General features: G+C 38.1%; 1 protein-coding gene across 3 annotated transcripts in view; it reads left to right on the top strand.

The window, feature by feature from the left end:
- CHD9 (chromodomain helicase DNA binding protein 9) overlaps nucleotides 1–25245 on the top strand; it is a 189757-nt gene that overhangs the window by 55445 nt on the left and 109067 nt on the right. For 2 of the 3 annotated variants that reach the window (XM_044986994.1, XM_044986993.1), the window contains exons 1-3: nucleotides 9378–9482; nucleotides 10639–10976; nucleotides 23749–23860. In XM_044986994.1, coding sequence (XP_044842929.1) covers nucleotides 9453–9482; nucleotides 10639–10976; nucleotides 23749–23860 — 480 coding nt within the window. In that variant the 5' untranslated portion in view covers nucleotides 9378–9452. Of the gene's footprint in view, nucleotides 1–9377; nucleotides 9483–10638; nucleotides 10977–23748; nucleotides 23861–25245 lie in introns of those variants that run through there. The other variant, XM_044986992.1, reaches the window with a different exon arrangement.

The following is a 25245-nucleotide window of genomic DNA, read 5'->3' as shown; positions in this document are numbered from 1 at the left end:
AAAGCTGTTACCTCACCCACCTTGTGTTTCTTATATCCTGGGAGTAACATGACTACAACAACTCAGCCTTTACAGGCAGACTTCTTTTGTTTGAGGTTGGTAGGAAATATTACTTTAAAGAAGTCTTAGGGGCCTAACTTAGGCCCTCGTGTTGCAGAGACACGCATGTACTTCACATTGGGCACATAAGTAGTCCGGTTGAGTTAATACAATTAAAGTTAGGCATCTCCGTTATTTTTTTTTTTTCAGGATTAGGGCCCTAGAATGTTGACATTGGAAGCAGTAGTAGCTGGAACTGACACATTTAGAACTGTGTACTACCACTGCAGTATTATAAATTAATTTTTGTAATTTGCCCCGAGTCCTTAGACAAGCTCTGGAGAAATACAAATACAAATATTAACCACACACAGAACTCTCATTAGCAACGAATAAAGGTTGTGTATAGTCCCAGGTCTGAGTGTGTGGGTACAAGACTTTCTGAAATAGAAAAGACGATGGCCAACACAAGTGTTTCTGGAGGGGCACAATTTAATTACAAAAGAGCTATCATAGTATGCGGTCTGAATTTGCACATAGAAAAGGCAGTCTCCATACTTCTCTGCAATAATTTAATATCAGAACAATATGGTGATATCTTTTATTGCTTCATTTTTTTAAAAAATTAGTCAGCCATTGAAATATTACAATAAACTAAATTGCACTCGTCATAAGTGAGCAAAGGACAGTGTGCAATTTATTACCAACGTGTTTTGTGTGTGTGTTCACACTAATATACAAAATTTAGTAAATTTCCATGGTTCTCTAAGACATTGGTGCAAATTAGTGAGTCTCCAATGTGCAGGAAAGATGGAGAGAAATAAAGGGCAGAAAGCAAAGTTGGAATCTACTGAGAATGAGCTGAAGAACAAGGATATTAAAATGTAGTGCTACTAAGTGATGCTGATATTTTAGCCACTTAGTCAAAATAACGTACTGGAGAAATGTTGGCGCTTAATACTTTACTGCTCCTTTGTTTATGATGCAGTTAAATTGCTTTTTGTCAAGACTATAAGCAAACTATTGGATAAAAATCAAGCAGCACAGTTTGATCACTTGTATGTCAGCGCACAATAATATCTTGAGAGCTGAAACAGCAATTTAGGAGATTTCATACTTGAAAATTCAAGTTCTCTCTTTGTATAAGCCCTATTGTACTTTAGAGCCAAGGAACTTATGGCTATCAAAGGTTGGCTTAGAAATATGGCATTTGTTTGCCTTGCCTATCCAGGTTGATACCATTGCTTGTTTTGTTGTTGTTTTTTGATTTTTTATTATTTATTCAGTGGATTGAATATAAAGATGAACATAGGAAGAGGAATAGAAATAAGTTCAGCCACCGTAAGCCCAATTGTTATGTATAGGGGTGGTGACTTGCATTTTCATGTCATAGGATCATGACTTATATCAGAGAAGATAAAAATTATTTAAGTTGATTTTTATTAGAATCAGATTTTTTTAATTTAAATACATTTTTCTTTTTAGAAATAAGCCCATTTAAAATTAAATTAACCTATATTCCATGTAAATTTACCATAATCTATATGTCAAACCAACTCTCGTTCCAGGTGTTTAGCCAGTAACTTCTACCAGTTCAGTGAGGTAGTAAACCAGCTTTTGACCACAGCAGGTTCTTTTGCAACTGCAGAGAGGGATTTTCTTCTTTTCAGTTTATTCAGCTAGTTCAGGTCAATGACTAGTTCATTCAAAGTTGAGAAACCTATCGGGAATTGAAAAAACAGGAACGCTTATTTTCCTCTTCCAATCAGTGAATAAAAACTGAGATATATATACTTGTCCTAAAATCTCGAAGGACATGGTGACCAGAAACAATCTGCAATTCACTAATTACAGATAATACTTCGTTTGTTTAATAAATCAGTTAGTTTTAAATGCAAAACCTGTTTGATAAACTTACATAAGAAAAAAGTATCCAAAATATTTAAGTAGTTTTATTTAACCAATAAAAAAAATTAAATGTTGTTATTGTGCATTTTAATTGTATTCCAATTTTTACCCAGTTGTAGTTTGACACAAATCACATGTAAAACAGTATCATCTAGTAAATAAGAAATGTCATTCACTATTTTCTAACGTAATTTAAGAAGTAAAAATTAAGAATCTGAATAAATGTATGTGTAACACAAGTCTTCTCTCTAGTCAGGCAAGTGCTCACCTCTTGCCTGGGTGCCTAATATTCTTGAAGATAATGGAAATCCTGTGAACGTCCTAACAGTGGTCTTGGTTAGGTGAGAATTTTTTATCCACCCATTCACAGCAGCTCTCTGCTCTTAAGAAGAATGACAGTTTGTGGTGCCTCTACGGGGATAAGCACTATATACCTCTGTTAGGATATCTTGGTAACTTCCAGGAACAATTCTGGCCTAAATCATTCAGCAGCCCTAGCAGATAAGGGCAACTTTATATGATTGCTCTAAAGAAGCACTAAACACTCAAGTTGAAGCAAGGAACAACTTTACTTAAAAGTAATTTAGCGAACTACAATGACAATGCAATAGACTAAAATAGAATACCTACTGTAATGACTGCAACAAATCAATAAGGTGGCATTGCAATAGGTTCAGCTAATGGTGGCAACTTACAAACATTAAAGTAAACTTATGCCTGTGCTGTAGGATGTAGTGCTTTATGTAAAAACAAAACTTAAATTTACACAAGAATATTCACCATTAATATTATACAAACTCATCCCCTCCTGCAGTGTGCACTCCCCTTTAATTTTAAAATCCCAGGTACTTCCTTGCGATGGCATACTTGATGAATGGGAGTTCAATGGAAAGCACTAGGAGTTTCTGCCATAGCAGAGAGAGTCCAGGTAACTGGGGTGAGACATTTTTGTTTAGAGCAGGTTAAAATTGACACAGTGGTAGCTGGTAATCATCAAGTTATAAAACAGCCACCATCTCTATCACCAGTTGCTTTTCTTATAAGCTCCTTGCTCTTTACCTCCGGTGCCCTGGAAAGAGGTACTTTCCCTAGCACAAGAACTTTCACATCAGATCACCAAGGTCTCCCTAAACAAGGATAATCTCTGGGGTGCTCGTACTTTCCACAGTTGCCTGGGTTGCACAGTTCAGGATCTGCCGGTATGATCACTTCCTGGCTCAGCTGCTGAGAAGGAATAAATGTGCTAGAGCTCGATGCTAGCAGGCATGCAGGTGCAGCGTGGCCTTAATACTGGTCGTGTAGTCTCAGCTGGAACGTCTGGGCAGCCTAGTCTCCCAAATCTCTTGATCTAAACACAGACAACTAGATCCTATCCCGCCGGACCTCTAAATTTGGTGAAGTAGCACCGCTGGCTCCAGGCCTAGCCTCCCCTTCTCATGAACCTCCAGCTCCTCTTTTTCAGTCACTTCGTCTTTCTCAGCTTTCTTGCCCCTCCAGCTTCCTTTAGCCAGCCCTCCAGGCTACCAGTAGGATCTCCTGTCTTTCAACTTCGGCCCAGATACAGGATCACAGAGCCAACGTCAAAATGTCCCAGAGAGTGCCAAATACTACATCATGGGATGTATAGTCCTTTCAGTGCATAGCCCTTCTGATTGAACTGGAAGTTTTGTACTCCTTTGGAGGTAATACACAGTGCAAAGAGGACTAATCAGAACAACCCTGGTCAGGTTCAGAAGTCCCCATATGGGAAGGGCCTACATATGTTAAGCTATATATATAATTGCCTAAATAAATGTGTAGATATAGTGTATCTGCCTAGTTAACAAAAAGAAGGTACCAAATTGAGTGTAAAGACTATATTTAGTTGTAAATCAAAATGTTTGTTTGATTAAAACCATCAACTGTTTCTATTTTAGCAGACTTCAAAAGCCACTTAACTTTAGATTACAAATTCTTCAGAATTTAATTTCTGAATAAAATTTTACAATTCATATTATCTAAATATATATTCCCTTAAGAAAATCTACTATTGGAACTGCAACTGTAAAGTCCCCTGAATCATATCACGTGTAATACTAATACTTGGGAATATTAAAAAAAAAAAAAAAAAGCCACACTTTGTTACATATTTTGGTTGACCCCACAGATTTTTAGTGTCTTCACCAGTACTAGATTATAAAGAGATGATTATTCTGGTGATTGTAATGTAAAAAAAATGTTTTGGTACATTCTCATGCATAAAATTCCCTAGTAGTATCTTCTCAAAGATGCACATACTTCCACTACTATTGGAAGGAATTATATAAAACATTGAGAAGCAAATATGTAACCCCATAGTCTCCTTTCCTCTAGAGTGGATAGGATTATAATAAGGTTGTTATTTGGACATGTTAATCCATAAGTGAAGATTCATTTTGGGTACTTAGTAGGGGGAGGTTTATACAATGAAGCCATTGACACACAATTCACTAGGTCAGTAGCCAGAAGACTCATTACCAGCACTTGAAGTGCATGTAGGTTGTTGGTTAGTCAGGAGATGGATATATGAAGTCTTGAATTTACACACATGCAGACTTCGGAATTACACCACACTGAGGCTATGTCTACCACTTATGTTGGTATAACTGATTCACACCCTGAATGACATAAGTGTGGTGTGGACAGCGCTGTGGCAGGAGAGCTACCATCACTCATCGGAGGTGGATTAATTAAGTCGACGGCAGAGCTCTCTAGTTGGCTTTGAGCAGCTACAGGAGAGAGATTGAGCAGCACAGCTGCAGCAATGCAGCTTTGTCACTTAAGCTGTCTAGTGTAGCAACAGCCTTAGATAAATGGCAGCAGCTCATATGTCTCAAGTGCAAGTCCTGACTGTCTCTAAATGACATGGAAGAGGCTTTTATAATATAATTAGTGTGGTTCTGTTTCTGGAGCAGGTAGGGCAGAATTTGGGGAGCAAGTTCCGGGAAATGCACACTCACTGTGGCAAACCCATCTCATTATGGGGCTGTGTCTGTGTTGCTGTGCAGTGTAGGTTTGGGTAGGGGATTCATTGCTACATAATTCCACTAGCTGCTGTTCTCCACATAGTGGGGACACAAACAGTGTGGAGACTATTCAAGCTATGAATTTGGAGTAGTGACCATTGAATATTTCCTCTTCCATCATAGGGGGAAATTCCTCCATCCCCAAGTCCAGATGAACTCCCCAGTTTAGACTGTGCTGGGGCTAGGATTTGGGCCTTAGAGTAGTTCTTACTGTTCTTGTTTCAGAATGCCTTCCAGTTACTCCTGGGGAATTCTGCACAGTGCAGAATTTGTGCAGAATTAATGTTCTGTGCAGAACTTCATGTTTCCCTGCAGAATTGGGTTTGCACAGGTGCTGGTGGCTTTTAGGGGCTGCTGGACTCTACAGAGCCTAGCTCTCCAGCTCGCAGTGAGTGCAGCACCCAGCAAATGGTTATAATACAAAACAATAAAATTCTTTACCTGGGTCTACTCTTACTAATACTTATCTTTTCTATCTAATAAAGTAGGTTTCTTCCTCCTGATCCCCACCCCCAAGTTCAGTCTGTTCCAGACCTGGCTGGCTTCTTGGCAACCAAGACCCCATTTTTCTTGAGAGGACATTGCTCTTTGAGATGTCGTCTCCAGTGAAAGGATACAGAGGGTCTTTCTCCTTCTATTATATTGAAATAGTCATAGGGGTTTGCCCTATCTATGAATGGAAACCAGTCCTGTAATATTCCTTTTTTTTTTTTATTTTTATTCAAGGGTTTTGGATTGTTTGGTGGTTTTCCATTGAAAGATTTGGGATTGAGCAAGGCTCAGCAATTGAGCCTTGCATTGCATCCCCAGCTAGACAAGACAGTATGAGAACTCTCCTGCCTGAATGGGCCACCACTGATGTATACTATCCCCGATGATCAATTTTTACCCCAAGTCCATAAAGCATAGGTTCAATATAAATACATTATTGTACATACATCTCACAATGATTGAGTCTCGACAAATTATGAGCTTTCTGTAGATGTCTTACATGTTACTCTTTATGGATAAACATCTTTTCAGATGTGTTTGGTGTGGTGAGTCCAGTCTGACTTGAGAGCTGTTTGCAAACAACGAGGGGGAGCTCTTTCCTTAGGGATTGCTGTGTCATAGAGAAAAACAAAACAAACCAAAAAATACCCACAGATACCTACCGCTAGTGTGGTCAAGGGGCAGTGTCTTGGTGAGGCTTGCTGCCAACACAGTGCTACTGGGAAGGAAGAGATTTGTATCACAGTACTGGTCCCTGGACTGTATTCAGGAAGTTGGTTGCTCTTGCGTTAGTTTGGTATCTTGTAAGATGTTTAGTGTGGTGAGTTTGTCCAGTCTGAGTTGAGAGCTGTTTGTAAACAACAAGGCTCTTTGCCTAGGAGTCTGGTGTCATAAACGTAATTTATGTCATAATTGACGTAAAGTCTAGTAGCTCAGGGACAGCATGCCAGAGCTTCTTGGCCACTTCAGAGGGCTGATGTTCACTGCCTCTCTTCTGAAGGCTGTGAGGTGGATCATAGGAAAGGAAGTCTTCACTCCACCCTCAACTTTGTTCTGCCCTGTGAATAGTTACTCTCGCTGAGTCTGCTGCTGCTAAAGGCTTTCCCACGCAGCTGCAGCAGTATGAAATTGTCATGATTCTTGACAATTTCATTGCTGTTCACAGGATCTTGAATAGCAGCAGGGGAACTGACTAGAGCCTTGTTAATTTCACACTGCTGCTGCTTGGCAAAGCTATTAGCACCAGCAGATAACCTGGAGCTGTCTTTTTGCAGACTCAAGAAGACAATGCTGCTTCAGTTTGGAAGATTATTTTTGCAACTTTAAGAGCTGGAAAGGTATTTTTCAAATAAATCATAAGTTCTAAATACATCCCCTCTCCCTTGCACATTTGCAAGAGAAATCTTTCTCTCTGACCACTGGAAAGTCAAGGAGTAACATTTTAAGCCTTGGACAAAGAGAGATCCCCATCTAGAGTGCTATTATCAGCCACAAAAGTAGTAGTAAATTTTTGGTTTGTCACAAAGCCTTATAAGTGCTGGATAATTTTTTCAAGTTCTGTGTATTATGTTCATTGAATTCAAAGTAGTTAAAAGCTGCAATATTGAAATTACAGAAAATTAAATGGCTAATAGGATGAATACATAAAAAATGTAACTAGTTTTGCTTTTGAGTTTGTTTTATTTATATTTTCTTTTATTTTTAAATTTGGTTGCAAAGTTCATGCAAACTTTTTTTTATTTTGGGGAGTGAGGGTGTGTGTTTGTGGTGTTGTCACCATCACTCCCATGCCCCCTCTCGCCCCCTGGCAATATATTTCAGTATTCATCTTTTTTTGATTTTGGTGTCCATCAGAGTGATGACTCTCTCAATGAAGGCTTATATTCTGATTTATTGTGACCTTTATTTAACTGAGGAGAACTGACTGGTGTTTTTCTTCATTCTCATAATGCCTGTTCCAGATTGGCCAGAGATGTTGCCCTAGAACAGTAAAGTGTTCCTACTGTTCTCTAGCTACTACGCTTGCTGCTTGTGTAGTGTTCTTAGGGTGACCAGATGTCCCGATTATATAGGGACAGTCCCGATTTTTGGGTCTTTTTCTTATATAGGCTCCTATTACCCCCCACCCCCGTCCCGATTTTTCATACTTGCTGTCTGGTCACCCTAAGTGTTTTCTACAAGCCTGGGATGCAAGAAACACTCCGTGATAAAATACACATTGAACTGCCATCAACATCAGTAGCCAACTTCATTGGATCAAATCCTAAAATTTTACTGAGAACCCAGTAGCAAGAATGTTGTGCCAAGACAATTAAAAATAGACTGAAAAACATATTTGGTACAATGTATTTTACCTAATTTGTAAAATAACATACCTTTATTAATGTTAAATTCATTGTAATTTGTATTACTGTATGTATTACAACTATAATGCACAAGCACTTTGTAATTTTATTTATTTAAAACCTCCAAATAATTTAAGACTCAAGGGAAGGTATTAGATTTAAACAACAAGCACACAGAGACATTTTATTTAAATCAAAATAATATTGTTGACAAAAGCAGTAACTTACTTATGTCTATACCACTTGTATTCTCAACAGATAGGGAAGTTAATTCTGAAGTAAATAACCCATTTGTGAATTAAAGTATACTATTAATAAAATTGAAGGCCTAAGCAATGTAAACTCTTAAAAGCTCAGTCATTGTAGTATCATGGGGGTTTTTCATTTAAATGTTCACTATAAAGTGTGATTGTCATTTACTGTTTTCATGATAAATAGTGTTTGGAAAAATGACAACCCCGCCTGATATGATTTGGGGGGGGTTGAGGGAGGGAGATTTTTTTTGACTGTGAAAAGAACAGAATTGCCAGGGGACAGGGAGTAATTATCATGTTCTATATTTTAAATAACCTTTACAAAAATCAATGTACCTACTCACCTAGTTTGGCGGAAATGAGGCTAAATATTAGAAAGATACAAGATGCCTTAGTGTGGCATTTTAATTTTGAATGCTAAAATCAAAATGTAAAATATTCCATCTATGTTAAACAAAATTATAAACCTTTGAGTAAATAGGAGTACATTATAGCATATGTTCCATCTAACTGGAGACTCTCCAGCTCAAAATATTCTTTATTTCTCCATGGGGGGGGGGAAAGAAACAGCAGCAAGAAAAGGAATGCTTCCATTTTGTGATGTAGTGATTTGTTCTGTATGAAATCTCGGTAGTAAAATACTCTCAATGTCTAAAATAAGGCTTAGTGCACAGTCTACTTTGCCTATGTTTTATCCTCTGGGCTAAATTTGTTACAACGTCTTGATATTGAGCTCTGTAAAATATTTTGTTCTCCAGACTTATTTAAGATTTTGATTATTTCAGATAACGTTGACAGAAATATAAAATTGCAGCCGTGGCCTTGGAAGTGATAGTTTACAAGATTGTTTCTACCTATGTAAAATACAATCTTTTCATTACTGTAGGAGGTGGAAGAGTAAGAGTTAACTACTGTACCACATGTAGGGAAGAGCAGTCCATTGGGGGTTAAATTGCAGAGTCTAATGGAATAATAACTGGTAGCACCATCTGCTGGCCTACTTCCGCAGAAGGAGTCAGTATTTTTAACGACATCTCTAATATTCATGCTGATGCATTTTGATGCTTTGTGCATTCATTTCTTTCTGTGCTTTGTTGGAATCTGGCTATCTGCTTACAGCTGTTGTTGAAATTCTGCTCTTTAGGGGAGATGGTAGTCTTTATCATACCTGAGTAGGATGAACAGTGGATGTATACTTCTCAAGGAAGAAATATGTTGATAAATCACAATGTGTATTTGTGGAGGGTTGTGCATATCTTGGCTGCAGCTTGCTAAATAGGCCATTTAGCAATCTTCTTTCAATGCTTTTTTCTTGAGCCCTGCCTGGGGTGGTGAAAAAGCAGAGGGCAAGCCTTTGTCTGACGCCAAAAATGTCTTCAGTGAAGAGGCCAAGAGGAAGGGTAAGTGAAAGCCTGAATGAGTGGGAGGAGGAGGGGTTCTTTGGGCTAAAAGGCTAATGGGATTGAATAACCTTCCTTATTACTGGCTGCTGCTGCGGGAGTCGTGCTGCATCGCCATCTTGAGCTTGTTGCTGTTTTCTCGGGTCTTGGTTATTTGTTATAGCCTGTAGGCCTTAAGGTGGCATTTTAGCGAGCGATCCTAAACCCTGTGTCCTTCTCAGTGCTGCAGCACTGCTATTAAGCCTTTGATGAGGCACGTATAGAAAAATTATTCAGTGAAGCGCACTGGATTTGGCCTGAAAATGTGTTTGGAAATTCCTGGTGTCTTTTCCCCATGCTGTAGTGAGAGGCACATTTACGGGTGAGAACATAACAGAACTGTTATCTGCTATTTTTTGTCTGTTTGAATAGGAAATTCTTTACATTCCTTAAGGTTAAACAACATGCCTTCTAGTTGATTTCAAATAGACTGCTAATTTGAATGTAGAATTCCTAGTTCTAGCATAAACAATTCTGCATAGATATAACAGTGACAAAGGGGGAAAAAAGTGAAAGTTAACTCCTTCAAGTAACAGTATAACATGTAATTTTAAATAAATTAAATATATGCTTCCTAAATACTTTACTGATATAGAAAACTGCATAATCTGTGTTTGTTCTTTTTGAAAGCCTTGATTTGTTCAAATATCTGTTCTTGTTGGTCGTAAAATAGTGCTGTTGATTTTATATTTAACTGTAGGATAATTATTCCTGTTTTGATACTACTTTCAGAGGTATATTGATGCTATACCTTTATTAGTTGCTTACTCTTTCAAGTTTTGTGAAGCAAATAGCTAGGGAAAATCTCTTCTAAATCCATAAAATGTTTTCAAAGGCTACGAACTGGAGCATCTAATTACAGAGGTTGCTAAGGAAGGCTGTGAGAACTTTAGAAAATCTGTTTCTCATTGATTTTTCTGTACGTAGAACCAGCTTAAATGTAACAATTGATGTACTTTATTCTGGAACCCACGCTATAGTGGAGTAATACGCAATCATTTTTCTTGTTTGTTGCATTTATATGTATTCTTGACTGCTGTAGAACTCAGTGAACAATATTTGCAAATTTATTTTGAAATATGTTTATTTTCTTAAAATAATGTTTTTATTCTTCCAGCCTCCCTCCTCCAAGAAGACTGATGTTTCAGGGACATATACTAAATTGCAGAATACCCAGGTGAGGGCAATGTCTGAAAAGAAACAGAAGAAAAAAATAGAATCGGAAAGTAAGCAGGAGAAGGCTAATCGCATAATATCGGAGGCAATCGCAAAAGCAAAAGAGAGAGGGGAGAGAAACATTCCACGAGTAATGAGCCCTGAAAACTTCCCCAGTGTTTCGGCTGAAGGAAGAGAGGAAAAGAAAGGTAGAAAAATTAAATCGAAACCAAAGGACAAGGAGAGCAAAAAAACTAAAACTGGTTCCTCATCCAAAATTAAAGACAAAACAAAAATTGGGTAAGTAGGCTAAAATTTCCTTTTAACTCCCTTCAAATTGCAAACATTTGACTGGAACAGAAACTGCTTATTAATCATAGATATTCATCTTCTAAATATCTTGAACCCATCTGTTTTTGTTTATTAAGTTGCCTTTTGGTTTGAGTTTTAAAAGTTTATTTGATGTATTATCAATGCTATTTTTTATCAGTCTCAGTATTTCTTTTGAGATGAGAGCCATGATACTATATAGAGAGAAACGGGACATCTAATTAGCATATTAGCAAACAATCATTAATGCAGATGCCTGAGAAACTGTGGTGTAGACAAGAAGAGGCCACAACGTAACAGAGAATTTGCGATCATATTTTGATTTTTTTTTTAATTACTATGTATTCTACATCCATGCAAACTTGTTCTGTCATCCCTTGAAATTTTGCAAGTTTAGCAGGGTCAATATGTGTCAATACTTTGATGGGAAGACTGCACGGGACATTTAAGGTGTTGTTGAAAGTGCTGCTAGGGCTTCAGTAGGTGGCACTCCTCCCTCTGATTTACTACTGACCCAGTTCTCCATTATGGTCTTAAAAGACAATGTATAATTTGAGGTATTAACTTTCAAACAAAGCTTAAACAGAAGTCATGACCATTTGTGTTTTTTCCCCAAAAATATGCTCTTTTTTTGTAAGAATGGTGATATTAAATCAACGTCTTTATCTGTGCTTGAATACTCAGATGATAGATATGGAAATGTCTTTTTTAGGTCATCCAGTTAATCTCCCTGAAAATGTAAAGTTAATCCCTGTTGTACATTTTCTAGAATTTTGTGCCATCTAGTTCTTAAATGTTCCAGTTACCTTGGGAGGCTATTCCACAACATAATGAATAACATTCTGATGAAACTTTACCTGATTTTTTTCAACCTAAATTTTCTTGGGCTTAATCTCTTCCCCGAATTTCTTGGTGAACCGCACTGAATAATTCCCTTTCTTTTTGATGCCCACTATTACCCTGGTCTCTTTCGGCATCATTGCTTTCCAGGTTTCTCCCATCTGTTCAATAACTTGTGTGTTGAATCATTTTTTCAGGCTGTATGAACTCTCAGCTTTCCAAGTTGAATCACATTCTGTTGTGTTTTGCCCTTATTTTTAATCTCTTGGTAGCTTTTTCTGTAGTTCTCTTTTCACTAGTATTAGCAACTCCTTCCAGTTTAATATTATCAGTGAATATCATTAGCATGCTGTTGGTTTAATGATCCAAAAGGGGGAGTAATGTATTTAATAAGACCTTATCTAAAACTAATCCGTATGGTATACCACACTAGACTTATTGTATAAATCAAAATAAATAAATGTTGTCATTACCCTTTGTTTACAGTTCTTCAGTCAGTTTTCAGTTCACGTAATATTGTTCTATCCATGACAATATGGATTCATTTTCAAGTAAGCGTTCATGACAAGTAAAATACAAATATACAGTACTTTTCATGAACTACAATATGTAGTACTCAAAATTATAATACATTTAATTTGGTCATTTTGGGTCCAATTCAGAGAATATTGAAGTCATCAGACTCCCATTTACTCCAGTAGGCTTTTAGTAATTGGGCATTTAAAAATGAAAAAGCAATTTGTCTAACTACGCTTTACAGTTTAGAAACTTTCTCTTTATCATTAAGGAATCTGGTAGCCTCAGCATGTTTATTAATTGCAGCCACAAATAGTTTAATTATTTTATGGAGCTAGTTAGTTTCCTATATTATTCTGTTGTGTAGCATTACCGTGTGCTGTTAAAGACCTGTGTTGTACTCCGAAGATGGCTGTGTTTTACTGGTGGATGGAGTGATGTCTGTATAATTTGCTTGTGGAGCACTTTCTGATCCTTCTGGGTGAAATGAAAGTTGCTGTTGTATGAAGACTAACTTAATGTGAATAAAGTAAAAACATTCAGAATTAAAACTAAACCATGGATACAGTTTCATCTTGTTAAAATTTCAGCCTTTTTTTTTTTTTTTTGGTCTTTACTTTGAGCAGTTTCTCATACTTCTGTTCTTCCCAGCTGGCTTTTGATATTTGGCAGTGGGGTAGACTTCAGGCTACAGAAGTGTCATTTCTTTATCTCATGAATTCCATGTTGATTTTGCTGAGATATAAAATGTTAAAAATCATCATTCTTCTTTGAGTAGTGTCCCTATGGATGCTCCACTGTAAGTGCGCTTGCGTCCCTATGCTGCTGATTGGAGAATTTTGGTAGCAACACATGTGCGGGACGAACGGACACTTATCTCCCCTTGTGTCCCGCCACAAGGCTAACTAGTGTGTGTGGGCTAACCCCCCTCAGTTCCTTCCTGCTGGTCGGGAAGAGCCAGGTTGTTCTCCCTTTGCGCAGAAGCACTTAAGTTACAGAACTGGTGCGTTTTCCCACAAGATCACACTATCAGCAGCCTACCTTCCCAGAATTTAAAACTTGGTAGTTGACTGTCTCACTCGCAAGTTCCCTTGTGACCATGAATGGGAGATAAACCTAGAAGTACTTTACAACCCATTCATGCAGTGGGGGCCATTTACCTGAACAAGAAATGTCCATGCAACTGCTGCAGAGCAGAGATAGGACAGCACTCTCTGGGCGACAGCCTCCTTCTTCCATGGCACAAGAATTTCTCTGTGCCTTTCCCCCGCTTCTCCTTCTGTTGAAAGTCTTTTTAATAATAAAAAGAGAAGGTGCTCATGTCATACTGATTTCTCCCACCTGTCCGAGACAGACCTGATTCCCTTACTTGTCACAAGTTGTGACGTGCCTGCTGATCTTCCTTCAACCCACTCCATTTATCTTATCGCAGAACAAAGGACTTACTCTGTATCCCAACCTGGGAATACTCTGCCTCAAGACTTGGCTCCAGCGCATAGAAAGCTCCTGCTTGGAGGAGGTACAGGAAGTGTTACTAAACAGTAGAAAATCCACGGCACGTCGTACTTGCCAGCAAAAGTGGTTGAGGTTTCAGATTTGGTGCAATTCCTGACACATTTCCCCAACATCTGCGACTCTGCCAGGGGTCCTAGGCTATGTACTGACTCTCAAAAAATCAGGACTATCTCTTCACTCGCTCAGAGTTCAGCTATAGCAGCCTTCCATCAACAAGTAGAGGGATACCCAGTGCTCTCACACCCAACCACAAAGGGGTATAGTAAACCTTTTTCCCCAACCCTGACATCTCACCCTACATGGGACCTAAACCTAGTGTTGAAAAGCCTGACTAGACCCTCCTTTTGAACCAATGGCTACTTGTTCGTTCACACACCTGCCAGTGAAAATGGCCTTCCTGGTGGCAATCACCTTGGCGAGGAGAATAAGGGAAATAGCGGCTCTAGTGACACCTCTTCCCTATACAATATTCTTTCAGGACAAGGTCACACTCAGACTGCACCTGACGTTCATTCTCAAGGTGATGTTTCCTTTTCACATAAACCAACTGATTCACCTTCTGACTCTTTTTACCCCTGGCCTCACCGTGATAACAGGGAGGCTATACTGTACATATGCTAGACGTCAGGAGAGCCCTGGCCTTTTACCTGAATAGGACAAAGGCTTTTAGGAAGTCTCCTAAACTTTTCCTTTCTGTTGCGGAGTGATCCAGGAGCTCAGCAATATCATCTCCAAATGGGTCTCTAATTGTATTAAACAATGTTATCAGGTTTGCAACGTGACACCTCCAGCTGATATTCACACTCACTCCATGAGATTGGTCCCCTGCCACCTTCCTCAAGAATGTCCCTATCTCAAAAATCTGCAGAGTGGCAACCTGAGCGTCAGTCCATACCTTTGCAGACCGTTATGTGATTACTGGGGACTCTGAGTCAGATGCCATCTCTGGCTCCACATTATTGTCATCTGTAACTGATTTGACACTGAAGCCCCAGCCCTCCAGTGGGGATACTGCTCGGGAGTCACCTACAGTGGAGCACCCACAGGGACACTACTCGAAGAAGAAATTACTCATCTTCATCAGTAACAATGGTTCTTCAAGACGTGTGTCCCTATGGGAGCGTCACAACCCACCCTCCTCCCCTCTACTTCAGAATTCTTGACAAGGACTCTGCGGTAGAGAAGGCACGGAGGGGAATTACCCCGTGCATGGTGGTTTAACCTGGTGGCGAGGCATGAGGGGATACACAGCATGTGTGGGCCGAATGGACACTGCTGCGAAAGTTTTCTGGCAGCATTGCAGGGATACAAGGGCACCTGCAGTGGAGCAGCTATAGGGACACACATCTCAAAGAATCATCGGTACTGCACAAGGTGAGTAACTTCTTTCCCTTCTCTCACTTGTACTCCTCAGAAAAAATATTGGCAGTGCTCCAAAATAACACACAAATTTCAAGGCTGGGATTTTGCTGCTGCTGCTGCAGCAGAAGCACATTCTATACTGGGAAAACCTGGGAGCAGCTGCATCAGGGGCAGTGGTGGGCGGAGAAGAGAGCTGGGTTAGATTCCCCAGCACTGCATCTAGCATGTGCATGCCACCTGAGGCAGGAGCCCCCCAGTTCCTGCAAAGAGAGAGCCTGCGCCTCAGTAGCACACCCTCCCCCCACTCCCATCCCACTCCCACCCAGATGCTGCATATTGCCTTACTGGCGGTTTCCACTCTGTGATAAGTTTCTCCTGCTGCTAATAAATGTCTAATAACTGAAATGGTAGCATTGTATGCTGCAACGATGAAGGTTTAAGGTTCAAGCCTGTTGATAATAGATGATGAGGGATTGTTACAGTTACATGTATAGTATTTGTAGATTTGCACAGGCAGATGTAAATATGGCTTTTCCTAACTTTGAAGTGCTTAATTTTGCAACCAAAATTGTGTTCTTTTAACATATTTTATAATATGTAATATATAAATAAAATATAAAATAAAAATAGTGATAAATGTTTGGCAAAGATCTGACGTGGCAATTTTAAACACGGGGAATTTTTAAGTGAATCATAATTCCCTAAATTATATGGGTTCATAATGGAAATCCTGATTAGGTCCCTTGTCAGCAGTGGAACAATTGTTCCTATTATCATAAAAAAAATAGTATCTAGCATAGAGCTAATAAAATGACTATTCTTAAAATATTTTCCTAAAAGCAGTTAGTTATAGGACCAAAATTCTGTTTCTAATGTAATTCAAATTTTTATTAGATGAAAAGTGAGGCTGGAGAGTAGATAATAACTTCATGTTGATAGTATTATCTATTTTTAACTTTATTTTAATCTTATTAAAAAATTAAATCCTGTAATTAACAAAATCGTGCTTGAAAAGTTTAATCAACATAGGGACATTTAAGAATCAGGAGGGTTTGTTAGCAAAACATACAATTTTTTTAAAAAAAAAATCATGTTCCATTAAAGCCAACTCAAGCTCATGCACTATCCCATGTAAGATCTTCAGGGCAGGATTGGTGTCTTCCTGTGTTTTTGTACAGTGATGAGCACATTATAGGCATTCCTACAAAATAAACAGAAGGATGGGATTTGCAGAGTGGCCCCAGTTAGAGGAAAGTCCAGTGGGAGCTGGGCACCTAATTCCTGTAAGCCCGTTTTGAAATTTCCAGCTAAATAATAATAATATAATTAATAATCAGGCTTCATAGGACTACTCACTGTATTAAGTACTATGGTGTCATGTGATATGTTTGGAGAGGTAGGTGCATAGTTGGGGGAAAAAGAAGCCTGAAATATTATGAAAACTTTTGGTTTTCTCTTAGGAATAAAGATTTTCCTAATATATCCAGATCTTCCAAAAATTGGGAGAGAACATTGATATTAAATTTCTCTCACTGGGATTTCAAACTTCATTATTTTTGGGGGAACTTGGGAGACAAAAATACATGTTTTCTGTGACAAGGCCCTCACCCCCCCTAAAATCCAAACATACTAAATAAAGACTTACAATGTGAAGAAACCAAGAAATAAAATAATTTATCTCCTGGGGTAGGGGCGGTCTGCCATCTACTATGGGATGCACTGGAGACTACTCCCCTAACAAATAAACATAAATAAATAAAAATGCAATTGACATTTTAATGTCAATAAAGGTAAATAGCAGTGGCAGGAACTGACTGGGTCATGTGTATTTAATAAGTTGTAATTGTTTTTTTTAAAAAGCAGTTCCACTTTGAAAAATCGTTCCCAAAAAAAGACATTGTGAGGATCCCATGTTTGTTTCTCAATTATTTCTAGATCAAATAGTCTCAATTTACAAATAAAAAATATTTTTATCGAACTACCGGAGATGCAAATTCAGTGTGTCAAACTGGGTCTGTTTTTCCTAATACTGAGTGGCTCATAAAAAGTTCTGAGGGTCATATTCTGTCTTGAGTGACTCTTGTGCAATGCCATGATGGTTAATGAGTTTCCCCAGGTATAACTAATGGGAATTTACTAATCATTGTGATGTGCAAAAAGGAATAAGCTCCAGGTCACGCTTTCTCCAGATTTGGGGAACAGTCTGTTTTTCTTTTTAAATATTAAACATACACCTCTACCTCGATATAACGTAACCTGATAATAACATGAATTCGGATATAACGTGGTAAAGCAGTGCTCCGGGGGGGGGAGGGGGAGGGAGGGAGCTGCGCGCTCCGGCGGATCAAAGCAAGTTCGATATAACATGGTTTCACCTATAACGCGGTAAGATTTTTTGGCTCCTGAGGACAGTGTTATATCGGGGTAGAGGTGTAATTTGGGATGTCATTTGAGGCTTAATGTAGACATTATAAATCTTTCTTAACAGCCTCTGGAACAGCTTCAGAGTTCAACAGTGTGAATTTTTCTAACTTTAAAGCCTTTTTACCAGTGTTGGATATATATATTTTAAGGATCTACCTGTAGACCAGCGGTTCTCAGACTGTGGGTTTGTAACCTCAAAGTGGGCCGTGACCTCATTTTAATGGGGCTACCAGGGCTGGCGTGGCCCCTCCCCTTCCCCCCCACACACGGGTGGTGGGACTTGGGCAGGCTCAGGCTTCTATACGACCCTCCTGGGGTTGTATAGCAATTTTTATTGTTAGAAGGGGGTCACAGTACAATGAAGTTTGAGAACCCCTGCTCCTAGGCTGATTATATCCCCTTTAAAGTAGGGGAATAAAGAGCCTGATCCAGTGCCCACATTGAAGTCAGTGGAAGGACTCCCATTAAGTTCAGTGGGCATTGAATCAGGTTCTAAATCAATTACATTCTGTGTCTAGTTAATTGGATAAATGTTACTTGAGTAAGTAACATTTGTTACTGTAATACAGTATCCACAGGAGTACATGAGAGTTTACTAATTTAGGATAACCAAATTAATTTGGTTGATGATCTTCAAATAAATTGTTTTATGGCTTGGTTATGGAAGCTAATTAATTAGCACTGAATTGACATGCTTATTTTACAGTAACAATCTGATGACTGCAAAACCATTTCCGTATACTAGGTTTTCAGCAAGGTGTTTGATAAGGATTTAATTAAATTTCCCTTTTGCTCTGACTTCACATCTATTTATTATGGGCTTCCCTGCTGATTAAATGTGGAATTCCAATATGGAGACAATAAACATTAATGTCAATAAGTGCATTTTAAAGAATCCTTGATGATCGTCTAGATTTCGGTCAGAGATGTAGTGAATTCCACGCATTATTTGCTTTTAAAAAAAGACCTGACGCTTAGATTTTGTAACTCCATTACAGATAGGCACTCATACATATAGTTAAAGTTTAGATAGCATGGGAGGCTAATGAAAAGCTCTTCAATGATGATGTGATGAGGTACAGGGCAAGACCATTAAGTTAAATTCCTCCAAAAATGTTGAAGTTCCCTTCATCATCATATTGTACATGTAATTTTGTACAGTTCTTTTTAACTGTCACATCCAGCACAGTAATTCTTATCTTCAAAATTTCCCTCTGTTATAATAAATTGTGCATTGTTGTGTGCCCTAAAAAGAACTAATGGGGATTTTGCCTTATTCATTATTAACCCTTCAAATATATCATAAATTATACAGCCATTCCTATGTGGTCCAACCCAAACGTAAAACATTATCACCCCATAAAAGTAAAAGAAAAAAAATTATGTTTGTCACCTGGAGGGATGCCATAGATGTATTCTGACTTCACTGGTAGAACATTCCTGAATCACAGACCTTTGACAGAAAATCTTAGGTCTTTCATTCTCTGGATATAATACTATATGAGTTGTTAGTTTTAGTCTTGTTTAAGCTGGTATATCAAAATGGGATGTGAAGAAACACATGGTCGTTCTAATACTCTGATCCAATATTTAAGGGTTTAAATACTAATAAGAATTTGAAGTGGATATGCTGGATAACTGGCAGCCATTGTGGAGTTCCTGGAGTATGGACATGTGTAAGCATGCCTTCTGTATTCTGCTACAGTTGCCACTTGGGATGATATTCATTAGCAGTCTCACATAAAGTATGTTACAGTTATCCGGCCAAATTGTCCCCATATAAGGTCCATGTACAACAGAAGAGATCACAATTGCTCATGTGTCTGCTAAATCCTGACATTCCATTTTTGGCTCATGGTCAGAAATGGCCCTCAAGTTTCATCCTTCTTGTACAGTGGTCTCCAAAGTGGGAGCAGCGCCGCTTCAGCAGTTCAGGATTCTTCTTCTTTGGCAGTTCGGGGCTGAGTCAGAGTGGCTTTTTTTTTTCTTTTCTTGGGGTGGCAAAAATGGTAGAGCCGGCCCTGTGGCGTGGCAGGGGGTGTGTGCTCAAATTTTTTTGATGGGATGCACGATCAAAAAAAGTTTGGAGACCACTGTTCCAGAAGAACCTTCCTGCCACACTTACTGAGTCATCTCCCTCCACCCAGACCACTAGTTCTTTCAGCAGTAGGCAGGGGATGAGGAACCTTTGACCGCCTCTGCCAAGTATGGGTTGGAGAAAGAGACCATACCTTTGTTGAACAACAAGCAACTCCCAAAATAAACAAATAACCAAAGCAGGACGTGAACCACAGGCATGGTGTTATAAAATCCAAGTGACTTAGGACTTGTTTCTAGCAAGCTCTCTGACAGTCATCCCACATAGTAGCTGCACTGCTCATTTTACAGGAGAGTTAATGCGCATGTGAAGGAATGCCATGCTAGAAGATGTTTCTTCTATGTGTTTAGTCATTTCTTTAGAAAATTTACTGGAGTTTGTAGGATTCCTGTTTTTCAACCAATGCCTAGGCTTCTGACTGCCACCAGGGCAAACTGATTGTTTATGAATTCGAGCCTGCATCCCTTACTACTCTTCTCTTCTTCTATCCCAAATGTTTCTATATGAAAATGGTGAACAAGAGCAAATCATCTCTGTGTCACTTCTGTGAAGAGAAAAGAAACAAGTGATTAAAATTAGTTGCAGAATGTTAGGTTTCCATGGAAGTACAAAAATATAATGTTCTTATATCTAAGAGTCTGCTGAAAAACATGATGTGGCTACAAAATAAGAGTGGTTGTTAAGACTATGTAGATAAATGTATAAAAATATTAAATCTGTTTTGACACTGCTCTGTGATGTGTGTGTTATCCTATGTGCTACTAGCCCAATTACACACACAATTTAAATGGCCCCCAAAGCCCTGGCAGATGCTGACGGATTCACAAAGAAAAACACTTCTGTGTTTTTGAACCAGATCTGGCCCCCACCTGGCTCCTTCCTTCTTGGTGGTTTGGCAGCACAACTCCAATAGAGCTTCACTATCCAGGGATCCCCATGGTTGCTGCTTCCCAGACCACTCCAACATCTCACTGTACAAACAAAACCCATCCGCACTCCCAGTCTCCTCATCTATCCACAGAGAGGTCTCCTTGGAGTCTATATGCGATGGGGGGACAGTGTCCAGGTGACAGTTGTCACACATCCCATTTCAGCACAGCATCGGGAGATCAGCGTGCGGAGTGTCTCTTCCACGTGTAAATCTAAAGGGGAAAATCTGGGTTATTGAAATTGATGGGATTATTTGTGGAGCAAGGTGCCACTCAACATGAGGCTGGCAGAATTAGATGTTTATACTGTTCTGACCTCATGGATTTCCCCAGCTACTGTTACATTCTTTACAATCCTAGATCATCTAGACTAGGAGACTAGGATTTAAAGGAGTGATGTTGCCCCATGTTATAACATATTTTAGAAGTCTAATGTGGACAAGCCTGCCTTCAGCATGATAAAATGGTCTAGTTAAAGCCTGGGGAGGGGAGGGGGGAGTCGAGGCTTTAACTCAGTGGCTCTTAACCTTTCCAGACTACTGTACCCCCTTCAGGAGTCTGATTTGTCTTGCATACCCCCAAGTTTCAGCTAACTTAAAAACTACTTGCTTACAAAATCAGACATAAAAATACAAAAGTATCGCAGCACACTGTTACTGAAAAATTTCTTAATTTATCATTTTTACTATATAATTATAAATCAATAGAATATAAATATTGTACTTACATGATGTGTATAGTATATAGAGCAGTTTAAAGAAGTAATTGTATGACATTTTAGTTTGTACTGCCTTCACTAGTGCTTTTTAAGTAGCTTGTTGTAAAACTAGGCAAATATCTAGATGAATAGATGTACCCTTGGAAGACCTTTGTCTACCCCCAGGGGTATATGTACCCCTGATTGAGAACCACTGCTTTAACTTAACCAGTTAAGCAGTGTGACTTGTCTACACTATACTTCTAAAACATGCTAGTTAACGTGCCAATATCATACCTTTAAGTTCTAGTCTAGACTAGGCCATACGTTGCAGTGATCAAGTCAAACACTTTTCCATAAAACAGACACCATTAGGCAATCAACCAGGAAACCTGAATAAACAAGTTTGGGTGATCCATGGAGGTCTGAAGGATTGTGCTTGAAGGGAAAATGAAGCTGGAATACAGTGGAAAAGTCAGTTCATCATAGGATGAAAGTACCTTGTTCAGCTTCTCAAGTTTGAATAAATGCTAATAGACAATCGTTTGCTTTCTTCTCCCTTTGTGAATACTAACTACTTTTGAAGACAGAATATGAAAATCAGTGTGTTCATTCTTTAAAATGTATTCCTTGTGATAATGAAAAACAACATTTTTTGGACATAAGAATTAACAGAGAGAATATATGACGGGGCAGCGGTGTGAGGAAGCCATGAGCCAATTTCTGTCCCACAGACATGTGCAAGCAATTCCCCGTGAACTTAGAATTGCCCAGCCTATGTTTACTGCCACTTAATTTAAGCGTACGTTTCAGTTTCTACTAGAAATCAAAATTGTATAGCAGAAAGAAAACTTCTTGTTAAAAGACCTTTTTCCCCCTCCCAGTAAGCATACTTGCTTTTGTTGGTTGGATGTTAATAATTGGTGAAAAATGGTGGCCTCTTTTTGAAATGCAATAGTGCTATATATTTTGGGAACTATTGCATTGTCATTAACAGTAGTAGTGAATTGGTAGTTCATGATTTCGGGGTTTGTATTTTCTCTGTGGACCATTGGAGATGTAATGTATTTGCTATGATCAGCCTGTCTTATTTTGCACTTTTCCTAGGAGGAAACTTGAGGCTGAAGACTAGTCAGTCAGTCCTTTTTCTTATTACTTTTTACTTTCTTCAGGTGCACATTCTGTCAGGCTGCTTTGATGTAAAATAATTGTACTGGCTGTAAAGAAAGGCCAAAGTCTTATCTTTAGTTAGAGCCATGAAGTGGGAGAAGATATTTGTATGCTAAAGCAATTTTCTCACTATTAACATAGTATGCAATTATCAAATCTATATTATGTAAAGTATATATTTAAGGACATCATTTTATCCATGATTCTTTGATTGTAATCACTCTGTGATTATTCCTCTGAATACACTTGAAGAGTAGCACTTGTCAGATTTCAAAGATGAAATAAAACCATGTATTTTGTCACCCTATCATTAAAAACAAATAATGATATTAATGATATTGCCCCTCTCAGTGTGACTTCAGAATTTGAACTAAGAAATAATTAGTATTTTTCCTGTAGAATTATAATTTGCCCCACAGCTCTGGTCCTCAGCCGTGTTTACTGATGAAACCATTGTTGATAAACCTAGGCTTCACTAATTTTTGCTTTTGTGAAATTGCAAAAAGTCAAAGTTTGCAGTTTTATATTTTTACCATCTAATAATTTACTTGAAGCTATGAATTTTGCATAATATATGATTGGCTTTTAAATTATGTAATGTATAACTATTGTTGTCAAACTAAAGTTTCTTGTATGAGTAAATATATCAGAAGTTCCATGTTTCACAGAGAGAGAGAAATTATTGCATCTAGGGGGTACTGTAATTTGGAGGAGATAGGTATGGTAAATTGTATCTCTGCATGCATAGTTAAAAGGACCCTGTCAACTCAGCCCCACATTTTCCTATCATAAATTTATTTTTAAACATTTAAATTAAAATATTAACACTGTTGAGGAATGCATGAGAGATTTGCCTTGTAGCGAGAAATACAGATGTTTCCACTAGGCTTTTGGGGATTTAATCAGTAGTAGTCTAACTATTATAAAGTTGCATCCTTGTTATTTAGTGATAACGAAGAGTCCAGTCCTGTGCTCCCACTGAAGTCAGTGGCAAAATCAGTAGAATTATGCCTATGTCTCTGCTTCTTGTTTGTGATATGGTGGAACTCTATGGTACTGGTAGTAAAAAGAGTAAGGAAATTAAAGTTGTTTTGTCCTGGACAGTGTCCCAGACATTAAATACAAAATGCACAATAGTGTACAAACATGTATGCCCAATCTTAACATTGTCTTACTTTTGTTTTGAAACAGCAAGCTTATAATCACATTGGGTAAAAAGCAGAAGAGAAAGAATGAGTCTTCAGATGAAATGTCTGATACTAAGCAGACTCCACAGCGGTCATTTAAAGATGAGGACTCTCAGGTCAGTATTCATAATTTTTCTTTTTTTCCTTTTGAAGATTTTTCTGCACCATTATAGATTTAAACTCCAAAATATTAAACATTTTTACATTAGTGATACTTATTCGTGAAGGCAGAGGGTTTTTTATTGCTATTGAGTTTATATAAATTGATGTTTGACTCTGTGGTTTCTGCTCTTAAATGAGTAGAACGTGGGACCAAATGTCTGCAAACCAATGATTCAGATACTCTTCCTTGCACAAGAGATAAATTGCTCATTATGGCAAAAGTGTTATAATACACTAAGCTGTGTTGAGGTAGTGATTATAGTTATATGATGTCTAAATTTCAACACAAATGTGTAGAAACGTTTATATAAATATAATTAACTTATTCTAGTCTTCTATTATCAGGTCATTGTAAACATCAGCATAAAATTTGTGATGATGCCAAGCATCACACTTCATCTTAGGAATACAAAGATACCAGATAGCTTTTAACAAGAAACACAACACCAAACTTCAGATTGTAAGGTTGCTGTGAGGTTTATGGATATAAGGTGGCATAAAAATGATTATCATTACAAATTTATTAATGTTATTTATTAGGGCTGATGATTAATTGAAATTCACTCACGTGATTAACTCAAAAAATTAATAGCAATTAAAAAAATTAATCGCAGTTTTACTCGCACTGTTAAACAGTAGAATACCAATTGAAATGTATTAAATATTTGTGGATGTTTTTCTACATTTTCAAATATATTGATTTCAATTACAACACAGAATACAAAGTGTACACTGCTCACTTTATATTATTGTTTTAATACAAATATTTGCACTGTAAATATGGCAAACAAAAGAAATAGTATTTTTCATTCACCTCATACAAGTACTGTATTACAATCTCTTTATCACATAAGTGCAGTTGACAAATGTAGATTTATTTTTTTGTTACATAACTGCACTCAAAAACAAAACAATTTAAATCTTTAGAGCCTACAAGTCCACTCAGGCCTACTTCTTGTTCAGCCAATTGTTAAGACAGACAAGTTTGTTTCCATTTGCGGGAGATAATCCTGTCCACTTCTTATTTACAGTGTCACCTGAAAGTGAGAACAGGAGTTCGCATGGCACTTATGCTAAACTTCCATATGCCCCTTCATGCTTCAACCACCATTCCAGACTACATGCTTCCATGCTGATGATGCTCGTTAAAAAAATAATGCATTAATTAAATTTGTGACTGAACTCCTTGGGGGAGAATTGTATGTCTCCTACTCTGTTTTACCTGCATTCTGCCATATATTTCATGTTATAGCAGTCTCAGACGATGACCCAGCACATGTTTTTCATTTTAAGAACACTTTTCACTGCAGATTTAACAAAACACAAAGAAGGTACCAAT

The sequence above is a fragment of the Mauremys mutica genome, chromosome 14 (assembly GCF_020497125.1).
Source record: "Mauremys mutica isolate MM-2020 ecotype Southern chromosome 14, ASM2049712v1, whole genome shotgun sequence".
NCBI classification, from domain to species: Eukaryota; Metazoa; Chordata; order Testudines; family Geoemydidae; genus Mauremys; species Mauremys mutica.
This window is presented reverse-complemented; position numbering and strand designations above follow the sequence as displayed.